The following is a 15184-nucleotide window of genomic DNA, read 5'->3' on the forward strand; positions in this document are numbered from 1 at the left end:
AGAACAGCTTTTTCCTGGACTTGGTTCTTTACGTATTACTACAGTTGCTTCCTAAGCTACTCCTTTTATTGTCTTTCTTGACGGTCAACTGCTAATTCTTCGTCAGCTACGCTGTAATGTACATGTCACTGACTTTTTCTACCTAGTGGAATTCAATCGGGCGAAGGGAAGCTGGAAGACAGCGCTTGAATCGGGCGCTTGACTTTCTCTTCACCTTCTGACTCTTCTCGTGTTCAGAACTGAACAAGGCGCTTGACTCAAACGAGATCAATACAACTGATCAAGGGTTCTGATTTTCCTTTCACAAGAACTACAAACTCGGCCCGACTTATCCTCTGCTCGCAATATTCTAAGCTTACATCACACGAGCGCTTGGCTGAAACAAGTTCTCGGTTCCAATATGATCCCCCTGAGAACCAAATTTGACACAGAGACGATAGTTATCTCTCACAGAATCAAGGAGAGAGAGTGAGAGAGATTTTCTTCCCCTGCCTGTCTTCTTTTACGGAGTGAGTTCACTGAGTTCTGCGATCGCCAACATAACACGGGTGTTGGCGATAAGAACATCGTGTTTCTACATTTGCCGCGAAAATTTAGGGCAGGCAACCTAGGCCTCTTATCAATCAACTTTGATTTCCGGAACGTCATTCTTCAGCCAATGGTAGTTTCCTCCGTCTGGGCGAAGTACAAATGAAAATTTATGAGAGATCTTTTCAAGCTCTTCTTCCCTCGGCCCCTCGCGGCTTCACCGCTCGCTCACGCGTTCTCTCGCACAAAACTAAAATAGGGGAGCTTGCTCGCAGGCTATGAAAAGCGTTTCTTGTGTACAGAGATAAAATTTTGTTTTTCGTGTGAACGAAGTGTTTTGTCAAATTTTTCAGCCGGTGAAAAATTCGTTCGTGTGAAGAACTTAGGTTTTCTTCTCATTTTTCATTTTCCCTTTTCCCATTCCCCGTTCCTTATTTTACTAACATCCCAACCAACCAACGACCCACCAGCAAATAACGCATTTTCATCCACGCGGCCACCATCTATGCAAATGTATTTGGAACAAAAGAATTCAAAGCGTTTACAATAGAGGAGATCAAATTCCCACAGGATTGGTTAGGAGCTCAACATGGCGCAGTTCTATTGTTTTGGGACACAAATGTGGCTGCCGTGATGTCATGGGAAAACGTTCTATACGGGTAGGATTTGTGAGGATTTGTGGATTCATTTGCACCTTTTCGAGCAGGGGAAAACAGCATTTGCTCGTTGGATTTTTCAGTTGTTTTTTTTTTTAAGTTATGAACAAAAGGAAAATTCTTAACTCAGTTCAATTCAATTCGCCTCGGGTTTGCAGATATTTTGCTTAACTGTCTTCTCATATCATCAGGTTGTGCAAATACGGAAAACGTTTTCTTTTGCTTCATTAGTTGAGGAGACTGGTTATGAAAGACAGTAAACATCAAACTGAAGATAAAAATAACAGTGCTGTAGTTTATGTTGGAAGCTCCATGACTGTGCACAATCCTTTGTTTTATTTTCAAAAATTGTGACAGAATAAATTAATGCGACATTTTCACTGGTTAGTAACTGAAAGTTGTGCACCGTTAATTCCGAAAAATCTATAAAAACAAAACATAATGAGTCATATAACAAAGAAATCTGACGGGCTTCATAACCATATAGCGTAAAATTCTGAAAATAAGCCCCTCCATGTATAATCCCCTCCAAATATAAACCCCCCAAACCGGTAACGCAAAAAACCCTCCGTTAAATCGCCCCTCCAAATATAAGCCCTCCGGGGGCTTGTACTTGAAAAATTGCCCCCAAATACAAAGTGAAAATAAGCCCCTCCATGTATAATCCCCTCCAAATATAAACCCCCCAAACCGGTAACGCAAAAAACCCTCCGTTAAATCGCCCCTCCAAATATAAGCCCTCCGGGGGCTTGTACTTGAAAAATTGCCCCCAAATACAAAGTGAAACAAAGCAAAAACGATAAATTTACTTCCAACTATAAGGCTAGCACAATCCATTTTGCAACGCAAATTTCCCTTCGTAGATAAGCCCCTCCGAATATGAGCCCCTTCAAAAATAAGCCCCTGAAAAAGGGCCCTTGAAAACTATAAGCCCCGGGGGTTATTTTCGGAATTTTATGGTATTCCATTCTATTAACTATAGTACAAATGAATCCACCCAATAAACTTACAAGGCACAGAGAATAAATTATAATGATCTAGCAGGAGGCTCCTGGATCTATAAGTCACTCCCTTTCGCTCAAAAGGCGGTTTAGGCATTTAATCACATAACGTATGTCTCAACACTCAAAACAGTCAAAACTAATAGGGAGAAGACAATAAAAAAAAGAAAATCGTCGGCAAAACGTTTTCAAAACATGTACAGACTCATAAAAAAATTTTACGTTATTCGTACCAATTAATCTGCCTATTAAATCGGAATTATTTGTAGATCGACTACAATTATAGTGTCTTATAGGCCATCCATTGCCGATTTTCTTGGTGAAAATTTGTAAAACTGTCAGAAAACTGTTAATGAAAACTGTACATTGAGATATCATCTTAGATCATTTTAGGTCATGTTCACACTATGACGGAGAGTTCTTGCACCGGCACGAAAACCAAACGAACAGTGATTTTGGGCGCAATTTCTGCGTAAACAAATTGTGTAGACAAGAAAGGATATTAGGCCTAAGTGTGCGCAGTGAAGATTCCTCAACTCGCCGGAGTTTCAGCTTGTGATTCCACCGTATCATCTGCAGCTTTTTGCATTTCAGTTTTATCCCACTCTTGACGTTCTCCAGACATAAATAGGCAAAAAAGTACAGTTCCCGCTAGTAGAATCGCAAATGTTATCCAGAACACCCCTTGCCATTCTTTTGCAGACTGTAAGAGAAGGCAGAAGGCTTACTTAGTGAAAACGTTAGGCTAAAATAAAAAAAAAATTCGGTTAATAAGGGGTCAGTTTCTAAAGTAACTTTGATACCAAATAGGTAAAGTGGATGTGTCGGCAGTATCAATTATCGTTTTGCTATTTGAATAACATTTCCGCGGGTAAGATAGAATGTGTGATACCTGCTAAAATTGGGCCTGATCTCAGGTTATATCGAAGACTCAGACATCGACTCAAATGCTGAGTCAGTTAATAGGTCCGCATTAGATGCATGGACATGCCTTATCTGTAATGGTAGCAAACCCCATGCTATAAACCTATCAAATTCTGAGCTCCTTGGCACACCTAATTTACATCTAAATAAATTGGTCTTCTTTCAGCATCATTCTTTTTTACTTCTGATGATATGAAACTAGACAAACTACGTCAGTGGTTACTATTTTACCCTCAACGGCGACAAGGTTATTGAGACATGGCCCTACTGGGTACTTCCAGGAATAAACAATCTACCCCGGCCTTCCACCCTCCCCTCTTGACTAAAGTTTTCCAGGGGCTCCGCAAGAACGAGTAGGAAAGAACCCTGGAAGGAGATTGAGAGATACCAACCTGATGTTGCGTGATAAAACCTACAACAGTTGGACTAACGAAGCCAGCAGTGGTGCCGATTGTGTTGCAGATGCCCATGATGATACTGGCGTATCGCGGAGCAATGTCCAGCATGTTCACAGTGTATGCTGGGTATGCTAGTGACGTCGTCATACCAGCGAGGCTCATACAGACGACCACAACTGTGACGTTTAAAGAATAGCCAGCTATCAGGACTAACAATCCACTCGCTATCGCGCCTGTAATGAAAGAACGAGAAAATCTGATTAAAAATCTGAGTATGATGTGAAGATTTATGCGGATCGAGGACGGCCGAGGTGGATAACGTTATCCCAGATCATACGAAAGCCGAATGCAAAGCTAGAATTCCCTATATTACAAAGAATAAAATGAGTTTAATTTCTATAACGCTTTCGATACCGTCCCAAGTTGGATTGTGTTACATTCGAACCTTGATGTGCGCCCGACTACCTCCAATAAGCGACCACCTAAACATCAAAACTTGCCCAGTAAAAGTCCTGAAACCCGTCGTAAGCAACCAGGACCACTTTTGGGGCTGACGGGTCTGTAATGTTCTTCTCTTTTAACTACTTGTAAGCCACGACACTTACAATACACAGGCTGATCTCTAAGTTCGCTGCATCTAAGAGTCAGAGTATACGAATAGAATACTACTTCTAGTGGATCCACACATATCATAATAAATTGCATGCAATCAATTGCAAGTCCAGCTACCGCTCTGTCTACTCAGCCATAACTGTGCTTTCAGGATTTTGCTGACAATAAGATGGCGTTATCATATGACTGAATCTGCAAGCGGGCAAGATGAAGCGAGACCTGCGTCCTGATTGGATTTCTTATGTCAATCTTGTGTTCATCCCGCGAGAAAAAGTTCTTTTTTGGCCATTTAACAATTCCATATCGGTCAAGATGTCTGTACATTGGCCTCGTTCTTTTTTGCGTTTTTACATCGACTTCACGCAAAAAAGAACTTGGCTAATATCCAGGGCCCGGTTGCATAAAACGCCCGTAACAGTTGCGGGTATACGTACGTGTACTCGTAACTTAAGTGAGTTGCATTAAATCACTTACGTGGTCCACTTAGGGATTTCACTTAAGTGACTGCACTTACGATTTTCGTAAGTATTCACTTAAGTGTCATTTATGCAACAGAAATTGCGGGTGTTGCATAAAACCTTTTTTACGGAAAAAATGGCACGTAAATTTACGGGACCTATGTAGGTCCCGTATCCTTACTGTTTCTACTAAAGTTAACGAGATCTTTCACTGAGAAGTGAAAAAAAAGTGTTTTATTTAAGTAATTCCGTTCTAATGTGCTTTTTTCACCTCTGAGGCTCACTTTATTTAAAGCCGTCTTTCAGAAAAAAAAAAGTAGAACATGCAACAAACATTATCAGTAAATATTCTTGTAAAATAACGATGGCATGCAAACGTATTTCAACGAAAGTCAACGGACTTGATGAGTTGCACTTATAGGATATTAAAATGTCAATCTTCTTTGCTGAATGATCTGAAAATATTTTAAAACTGTCATCAGTTTCAATAGATTATAAGGATTATGAAAAAAAACAACGAACAAATTCCTAACGTTTTTTTCGACCCTCTTCAGTTTCATTAATGTCGTCTTGGTACCCTTCATCAACATTGCTGCTGTCGCCCGTAGCTTCTTCTTCATCATCGTTTAGAAAAACATTTCTACATTTCTAGGATGTCAATGAAACGGAATTCTGAAGATGAACAAGGCTCTAACCCCAGAAAAAGAGCGCCGAATTTTAAGACGGATAAAATCATAATAAGACAAATACGCCAAACGAAAGAAGACTGGGGTGCAGGTGCAATAGAGTGGACTGATGGTGACGAGCTAATCACCGAGATACTCGGAAAAGAAAATCCCTACCTCGTATCCATAGTTGGTGGAATAGACTCTGGGAATAATATCCAAGCCAGAGAACACACCCTTGATGCTTCAAGTGGCGCCATTGAGAAATACAGCCTATCGTCAACTTCATCTTACCTTCCAGTTCGCCCAGACAGGGTGGTTGAACTAGAAAGTGGCTAGAGAACTTCGGAGAAGGAGTAAGAAGAAAGCCGTTTAAGGGAAGAACAAACAAAATAACCAAACTGTACCTGATTCCGACTCTGTTAGGGAACAAGGACATAGAGAAAGGAAGGAGCATTAAGAAGATATATGAAGAGCATTTAAAAGGAGAGCATGCGTCAAAATGAGAATTCTAAAAAAGAAGGAACAGCCGCTTGATCTTAAGTTGCAGTTGTTTAGACGAAAACTTAACATTAACAAGTAGTTTAGAACCTGCGCAGAAATTACATTAAGAAACTATTTTTTATTATGTCGAAAGTTCTCGGTCGAATAAGTTTTTTTTGGTTAAATGATGACACACTTTTTTCTGTCTATATAAAACGTTATCTCAACCGGCTGAATTTATCATCTAACAGAGGCTCAACAGTGTTCGAAACGACCAGCTAATTTCTTTACACCCATCGATGGTTAGCTTAAAAAAAATAGAGTGGGTCACTGATAAGGTACTATATCAAAGTTACCTGTGCCCTTAAGTGAGCCCGTAAGTTACCACGTAAAACAGAAACTTACGAGAGTGCTAAGTGCGTTCCATGCAACACCCGTAAGTGTCCCCATAACGGATTCGTAAGTGACCTACTTAAGTGAGCACTTAAGTGCAGGTTTTATGCAACCGGGCCCAGACATCTGAGACATCCTTGACCTTACGCCTGCTAAATAACTCATACATAGCGCATAAAACCGTTTGTATAAATTTAACATCCCTCTCAAATTTTTTAAGTTCTAAGTTACGTACCAGCAGCATAAAATATTTTCCTAACAGCTGTTGTTGATACTGTGCTCTTCCTTAGAATATCTGCTGCTAATCCTGACATGGGAGAACACACACCTTTAACAAGGAAAGGCGCCGCAGCTAAGAAACCCATCTAAATCAGAGGAAAATGCATTGTTTTATCAGAAATCAAACATTCCCCACGGCAAAATATATAAAAGCAGTAAAACGATTTTCGTAGAAACTTTTAACAGGTAATTCAATTTGTGTCAAAATATCTTAACAATGATGGAATGACGTTTAATTCTCTTTCGCATCTATCAGTTTCGTCAAAGGCAAAAGCAAAAGTACGTAAGAAAACAAAACGTCAGTTTACTTTAATTATACCCGTGATAGCTCAAGCTCTATTAGAGCCGATATTCCATACATAACAAACAAATATTTTGACTGAATACCAAAATTGATTTAAAATCAATATATTAATGAAGTAGAGCATTTGCAACTTAGTCAGTTGAAATTCGCTCTTGTACAGGCTTCGTTTCAAAGCCCCAGTGAAACCTATTTTTCAAGCTTTATTCTTTATATACAACTACTCAATCACGCGGCCGGCCTTTAGATTCTGTGTTTATATGCACTGTGGTTCAATTTTATCTTTGGCTTAAAAGTGTATTTTTATCCTCTCTTGAAGCTCACTTTCATATATTTCCACACCTAACAACAAGGGGGAAAGTAAATTTGAAGCAAGGATAAAAGCACAACATAATTATGCGGTCGGCAACTCGTCTTTAAACAGATTCTTCTTTCGGACCGATACCTTCTTGAAACTGACGCCTAAATTAGTCTGTTGATCTTTACAGTAGACCTGCACCTATTTGAAAGACTGTTTTTGACAAGCTGGGAAAACAATAGGGATTGTCGCATAACAATGCCCCTATCCCTGAAAACAATGGAAGTGCAGATTAAAGGGGACCAGTGAAATAAGAGGTGCAGGATTGCCCGATCTTTAGACCCTTTCTTTGTTAGTCTTTCTGATAAGACGGATGAGACGTATCGTATCAGTGCGTCTTACATTAAATGTGTATCAATCAGAGAAGTCGTACTGTAAAGTGTATTTCAATCGTTGAGACCGATTGAAGCTTTGTGATTCCCTAAAAGATGTGAGCTTCGAGTCTTTCGTGTAGCGTCGCCGTTCGTTTTTCTACTACTCTGTTCTCTGTATATAGTTACAGTGGGTATCTCTCTAAGACGGATATTTAAAGTAGTTGTCCCAATGCTGTCTGTCTAAGAGATAGTTGACTGTGACACGCATATCCGAGTAATGTTTTAGATTGGACGTGTTGCGAGGCAAATTTGCGTCGACCAATAAGAAGCACCACCCAGATCAGGGTAGTGACTCGTCATCAGTATGGAATTTATGCGCCCGTTCCTCTGTTCTCTTTTCGCCGGGAAACCGCTGGTGGAGTCGCAAAATGTCGGCTGTTTTTCTCAGGCTATACCTCCCTCTGTTATACATGTATATGAAGTGGAATTATAGACAGAGCCAGCTATATGACTTAACATATTTACCTTAGTGATGGATGTTTTCATGACATCTAATAGAAAAATTGGCATCGATATAAGTAAAACATAAAATGCCCAGTCCAGTGCAAAGTTAGCGGCTACTATTCCCCATACTGGTGGTGACGTAAGAATTGATTTCCAAGGAATAAGAAGCGTATCAACCTGAAATACGGGTAAACCAAGAAAACGTGCTCTAAGACTTCATCCACAATCTCTTATCCAGTTTTTTAAATACCCCAATATTTTATTTACTATACAGCAAAACGATACGTTTTGAAACTCGTTTTAGGTAAACGTATATTTTTTAGAGCACCGCATTTCACCTTTATATGCAAACTGTGGCATCGTTCCCACCCCAGGACTTCCATAGCCGCACTGTCTTTTTGTTTTGTTTTTTGTTGTTGTTGTTGTTGTTTAGTATTTAGGGTCATCGCAACAACATGAAGCCAATTACTGCCGACCAGTGTTGACAGTCCGTTCCCTACACTCATGAGAAAGATAGAATATATAAGAGATAGCCCATATCACCAGGATCTGCGCCCCCTACTCTCTTTGACTAGCAGCGTGGGTTCTCTTAAGTCCCCTTACGCTCGACAGGGCAATCTCGTACCCAAATCTCTGTTGACAAAGCCAAAGGAGAGATCTGGTCAAGTAAGAAAAATTATTTTGATCGGCTAGATTGTGAGCGAATGACGTGAGTGTTGACTTCTGTGCGCGCTTTGACATGGGCCTTTTGCAAAGTCTTCAGCTCTCCTGCTCAAATTCACCGAGGAAGTAATTTTTCGTCTTGTAAAACCGTTTTAATCTTATCTTTGCATTGAAGACTTTTTAAAACTTTCTCTCGGTTTCAAGATAATTTTGAAAAGGGTAAAAAAAAAATGTCTTGTAGAAGTTGACGCGAACTGCTTTAAGCTTTTTGCGCGCACCATGATAATTTATTTTAAACTAATTGCCGCGTTACATTTAATGTTTCACTGAACAACAACAACAACAAATTAGTTGGTTCATGCTTGAGCAGTACGTATAACTAAGTTTTGTTAGAGAAAACTTCACGGCTCTATCAAATTCGTTGTTTTTAAAACACGTCGAAACACGGCCGCCAGTTTGAGGATATATTTCAAGCATTCTCTCTTTCATCGCCTGTCACATTCCTGACGATCACGGGTACAAATGCGATTTGACCAGATCTCGCCTTTGGCTTCGTCGACAAGAGATCTGGGCACGAGATTATTGACAGGGCATGAGGGGAGAAAAGGAGAGACGCCTCTTTCCGTCTTCGCGTGTTTTCCTCAGGCGTTCTTTAAATACTAAACAAATTAACTAACGCACCCGACACGCAGTCTACTTTAACCTCTTCAGCTTAGAACGTTTTTCAGCATCGCTCGTCCTCTTTACAGGTGGCTCAAAGTTTTGTTAATATTACTTTCGCTACCTTAGAAAGATCCAGAGCAGTGGCTTGTATTAATGTTTTCTCTTCATCGGATATTGTGGGATGCACCGAGGGTGAATCATACACTACTACTATCCAGGCAGTATACCACACAATACCAAAAACTCCTGGTAAAGGAAGAAATTAAATCAATTAAACGGGGCAGTGTCACGCAAATTTAGGCAAATTGAGTACTAACCACAATGTCATACAAACTATTATTAATAGTGGTCATTATTCTTTGATATGGCTAGTTCCAAGAACAAGATTAAACAAGATATTTTACGACGAAAAGGTTGTCTTTGATCACATAGGAAATCCGTTTTTGACCAAACTTTTCGCGTCAAGATGGCTAGAAATAACAATGCAAAAAAAAAACAGCAACAACTTGGCCAATATCTGAATATCTAGCCATAATGACCTTAATATGCTTGGTCAGAACGATATTTATACCATATTCTTTATAAATAACAAATAACGCAGTGTAAGCTAGTTTCTAGAGCTGAAAAACCGACTGTTTCTTTTGAAAACTTTAACCTTACAATTTCAAAATATCAAAAAAGAACCAAATACCAAAATTAACTAGATATAGTTTATCGATGTTGTTGTCTTGTCACAAGTGAGAGTACTGAAAATACCCTTAAGAGATTATTATGTCTTGTTTTCCCCTAAATCGATTAATTTTGGATTAATTAAACTGCAGCCCTCCAAGGAGCCTGGGGTGGCTGTGAGAATAATCAATGCTTACCAAAGCAGTAAAAAACAGAGGCCCAGCCTCCGTCAAAACCATATTTGGTCAATAGACCGGAAATAGGCATGGTGAGTAAATATCCAGTGCTAGCTCCTAACAGAAATGCAAAAAACAGACGGATTTTAAATGTCATGAAACTTAAACGACTACTTTCCAGCAAGCTATGGAAGGGGATTTTTTCACTATTTTTTTTATTTATTTATATTTTTTTTTACTTTTTTTCTCTCCTGTTTTTATTCTGTCAAGATTTGTTGCTAGACCACCAAACTGTTGCTGGCTCGTTATATGAGAACAAACAGTTGTAATCCGCTTTAATCTTCTTTTAACTTTCTTTTCTTCCTTCTTTTCTGTTAGCTGAACTGCATGATTGTGTTATTTAATAAATCTGTTTTCGTTGTTCTACGATTATTTCCTGGTTGTTTTGCTCAATTTGATGGTCAGTTCTCACTAACTGACTTTGGACCCAGCTTCTTTAATAATGGCTGTTATGACGAGTGATCATTGAGCAAAACACACACCTGTAATGGACACAGTTACTAATGTTGTCCTCTCAGCAGAAGGCGCCCAGCGACTCCAGATAGCGTGGTTACATGGGAATAAGACACCCTAAGAAACATATATGCAACACGTCTTACTATGATAGAAAGGAAGTAATTCAATGAGGAGACCGAACAGTTCATTACTCTAATAGTACAGTAACATTAGAAAGTACTAACTGAACCTGAACGTTTTTGTTAGGGCGCTTTCCGTTTGTCAGAACTGGCCGGCCGGACCATTGCCTGACCAGTCAGTTTGAAAATGAAATAGGCGTTCTCCAAGAGTCTTGCTGAAAAACCAGCTCTTTGGTGCATACTATATAGGATTTGACTGATCTGGCTGGAGGGTTTTGATTAAAAAGGAAATTCTTTTAGCGACGGGAATGGTCTGGCTGGTCAGTTCTGACAAATGGAGAGTCAGCAGTCCGGTTCTGCCCAATTTCTTTGCATGGACACTTCCACCATTGCTTTCGCGGATATTTTAAAGTGAAAGTAAAATTGTATGAAAGTGCCTTTAAGTTGCGATGCACACTGGATCGCTTAGTTGCTCGGCTGACGGTGTATTCTAGGAGCTGTCACTTAGTACCAACGTCCATATTATATCACAAGGCAGAAATTTGCTTACATTCAGGTGTGAATAAGCGCACTGAAAGAAGTGAGTAATGATTAGAATGCTCTATAAAAGCTACTACCCCTGCTGTAAATTGCCATTAAATAGGGATGTATCACATGACCGCAAATATGGCGTTTCTTGCCTCGCAAGTATAAGTGGGGGGAGGGCCAGCGTAGTTTGTTAAAATTTGTTAATTTGTTTACATTCAGGTTTGAATAAGCGCGCTGTCATAATTGAAATACTATATTAAAAGCAACTACCGCTGCTGTTTATTCCATTAAATAAAGATTTATATAATAGCAAACATGGCATTTCTTGAGTATCGGGTGGAGATGCCTTGATAGAGTCAGCATAGTTTCATTTTAAACTCTTGTTAATTTCACCCGACCCTAACGTATTTTCTTGGTTAAAATTGGAACAGTTTTTGTGCAAAGTGTTAGCGTAAAGTCGGGCGCAAAAGGTAGTAGCCTTTCATGAAACTTTTCTCTCTCTCTCTCTCTCTAAACGGTAAATATAAGATGTCTTGTTGTGGTCACATCGTTTCTTCTCAGTATAGAGTACACTTACAAGCACTAGTCCTTCTAATATCCTTAGTAATATCAAAGCAACTGGGCTCCATCTGGTCGCAAAAGGAGTCATCAAGGTAAACACTGATGCTACAAGCACCGCAGCTCCAAAAAGACGTGCCCCGCCCAGCCGTAAGGCCAGCCATCCACCAGGAATCTGGAACACCATGTAACCGTAATAAAATGCACCGAGGATTATACCTGGCAAAGGAAGAGACTCAGATAACGTTTGGAGGGTCTGGAGAAAGCGAAGGGACAGTACAGAATAATGACCCTTCATCTAACAATGACTGTAGGATAAAAGCACGTAGAAACTATAAATAATTTCAACTAAATTAAATAATACTTCTACTGTTCGCTCACTTCTCAGTCAAATCAAATTATGCTGAATCTCACAATGCAGGGTTTTTTGTATGCGTTTTCGTTTCAGTCTGGCGATCTTGTGTTTTCTTCTCATTAGCCGTTTTAAGTCATTATTTGAAACACTCTAGAAACACAATTGTTCTAGGCATTCATTATAATTAATCTCGTGGTTGTAACTATTGTAAGCCTTAACGCGCCAACGAAGCGAGAGCGCAAAAAATGCGAGGAAAGTGAGGCGACGGAAGAGCAGGTTCCCCATTTTCTCTTCTTTCTCAGATGCTTGAAACGTTTTAATGATACGGGGATTACCTTGAGTTCCACTCAATACAAAGATGGATAAAAGCCATCTTATGCGTCGATACGAGCTATCTTAAGTAACTGTTACTGAATATACACATTTATAAGTTCCAGTTTGTGCATCTACGGAAAATTATCGAGTATTGCGTACGGTAGGCAAATTATATTCTGATACCTTTTAACTCTGGATCCCATTTGAACTCTGCTTCCTGTTAAAGATAAAACATAAAAGATGAAGACAGATTTTACAATGTGCCTTATTCGACGCTACGAAGTCGTGGCTAACTTTCCCTTGGTAGTTGTGTACGACACTTAAGTATTTGATAAATAAGTGGATAGGACCATTGGCTCCAGGAACACGGAATATAAAAGGCAACGTTTGTTGAGCTAATGGCGACGAGCGTAAAAACGTTTTCGAATGAGGTGAATTCTAACGGAAAGAGCGTAACATTTTGAATTTAGCTGCAAAATTCAGAAATGAAGTTGAAAATTTACTAGACCTTTTTACCGATACGGCGGCCATATTGAATTAATAAGATTAAGGAGTATTATTGGATGCCCAGGGGGCATGAGCTCGATCCGATATGGACTCGGTCAGTATTTACGCTGGTCAATTTTTCTTTTAGATTTCCTAGAAAAAGATTGTTATGGGAAAAAAAGATTGTTGTGCAGTGTTTGGATGTAATAATGATCGCCTTTTTCCCGAGAAATATACATTGAAGTTCTCTTTTCGCCCGAAAAGCGCGCAAATACTGAGCGAGTTCCCCCAGGGCATCCCATAATACTCCTTAAATCTAATAAATGCAATATGGCCGCCGTATCGGTAAAAAGGTCTATTAAACATTTCAAAAGTGTTTCTCTTCTAAAAATATTTCTGATCTCAGGTAGTCCTTTCGTAAAGCCAATGGCAAATTTAATCTAAGATCTATTCTATATTCTTGAAAGCGTTCAGTTTCGCCATACAATATACCACCGATTGTTTAACGTTTCCGTTTTAAAATGAGTCCTTATTTCAAGAACTAAAGATGTCGGGAACAGTTTGTACCCGACTTTGCCGCTGAATGTATATATAATTATAATGGGAAAATAAAGTTCAAAGTAATACGTTTATCATAAATGGGACATAAATAGAGGAATATTTTTTATACAGGCTTACCCTACAAATGGTCTGTCCGTCCACCACTGCCGTGTGGTTTTTAACCATGGCGCCGATAGCTACGTTCAAGTTGACTCGTAAACCAGACATAACAAAAAAACCAACAAAAATCATTCCAGACAACACGTAACGCTTTGGTGGGGCAATTACGGGCATTGTTTGCCTTGTTTGCCCAGTTCCCCAATGTCCAAAAGGCTTCTTCCAGCGTCAAAACGAAACGGATTCCAAGTAACATGTGTTTAATGATGACCGCATCACACTTCCATCCGAATGCTATTTGAAAGCTGGTATTTCTCCAACTTGTCCATTGTTTCAACCGTCGCCAAACTACATTTTTATGCTGCGTCCAGCGGTACGCAGTCTAGTTCTTACCTAAAAGTTGCATTTCTCGTCAAATGAATGATCAATTATTGCTGTAATCAACCAAATAGGCTTTCATCCTGAGCTCATTATTTATTGAATAACTTCGTTTAGCTAACAAACAGAGATACTGGTTTCCAATTGATAGGGCGAGATGTACCAGTTACGACTTATTGATCGGCTTTTTTAAGCTTTCAAGAAAAATCATGGACTTTTAACCGAGGCCGAAACTTGGTGGGTTGTTTTTACGACGACAAAATGTTTTGGGGATGAATTTTATAACTTTTTGGCATTTTTGTATTATTTTATACAACTTTTCTTTTTTAATTCTTTTTTTTTTATGGATTCAGTATTTCAGTGTAAAGGAATTAGCCCTTAAGCTCAAAACCTTGAAACTTAAAACAAAGTTCAATTGATGGCGATGATAATAATAATGCATAAGTTTCACTATTTAAGTTTATTCGTATCAAAAACTTAGGGTTATTAAGTTAGGGATCAAAAACTCATTAAATAAGTGAAAGAAAAAAAAAGCTTCTTCTTAAGATCTGAAAACAGGGGAAACGATTGTATGGATAAGGCATTAATTAAGTAAAAACTAAAAGACAACTCCGCCCTTCTTCAATTAGGCATTAACAGTAAATAGACAGCTGAATACACATGAGTTTCTTTAGCAGGAAAGCGCGTTCAGCATATCATGACCACCTCTCAGTATAACAATAATGTCTTTATATCACAAAAATCTCATCCAATAATTTTTTTTTTCTAGCCTCATTCCAGGAGTCTCTCTTATGTTATCTTACGTCAGTCCCATTAAGGTTGTAGTACGGAAAACGTGTGTATTAAAAATCACTTCGCCAATGAAAGTCATCCAGTGAATCAAAATGTATTTCTAAATCTAAAACTTGTACTGTAAGAAAGCCATTCTGTGCGATGCCTGGCTCAAATTTGGTTGCCCTTATACTTCTTGAACGTTAACGTTCACTGTTTTTTAATATTAATTCAGAACTAAACTAAAAGGCAACTTCAGTGGGGCGTCTGGAAAAGCCGGAAACCGGAATCGGGAATGGGAACGAGAACCGGAACCGGAACGGGAGACGGAACAGGAACAGGAACAGTAATGCGAATGAGGATACACGAACAGGGACATCATTAACCTTAATATATTTATAATTCTAATTTAATATTAATTCAACTGATACAAAAAATTCGAAAACTAGCCTGGGA

At 39.1% G+C, this 15184-nt stretch overlaps 1 protein-coding gene across 1 annotated transcript; it reads right to left on the reverse strand.

Annotated features, from left to right (window-relative positions):
* Positions 1-2497: 2497 nt before the first annotated feature.
* Positions 2498-14004, reverse strand: LOC140935900 (vesicular glutamate transporter 3-like). Its single transcript, XM_073385476.1, has 10 exons — positions 13601-14004; positions 12620-12653; positions 11786-11985; positions 10588-10675; positions 10067-10162; positions 9322-9446; positions 7896-8051; positions 6354-6483; positions 3502-3740; positions 2498-2888 (listed from the first exon to the last, which is right to left on the reverse strand). Exons 1-10 carry the CDS (start codon positions 13754-13756, stop codon positions 2718-2720), a joined length of 1395 nt encoding a protein of 464 aa, XP_073241577.1. The 5' UTR covers positions 13757-14004; the 3' UTR covers positions 2498-2717.
* Positions 14005-15184: the final 1180 nt, after the last annotated feature.

Source organism: Porites lutea, chromosome 4 (assembly GCF_958299795.1).
Source record: "Porites lutea chromosome 4, jaPorLute2.1, whole genome shotgun sequence".
NCBI lineage: Eukaryota > Metazoa > Cnidaria > Anthozoa > Scleractinia > Poritidae > Porites > Porites lutea.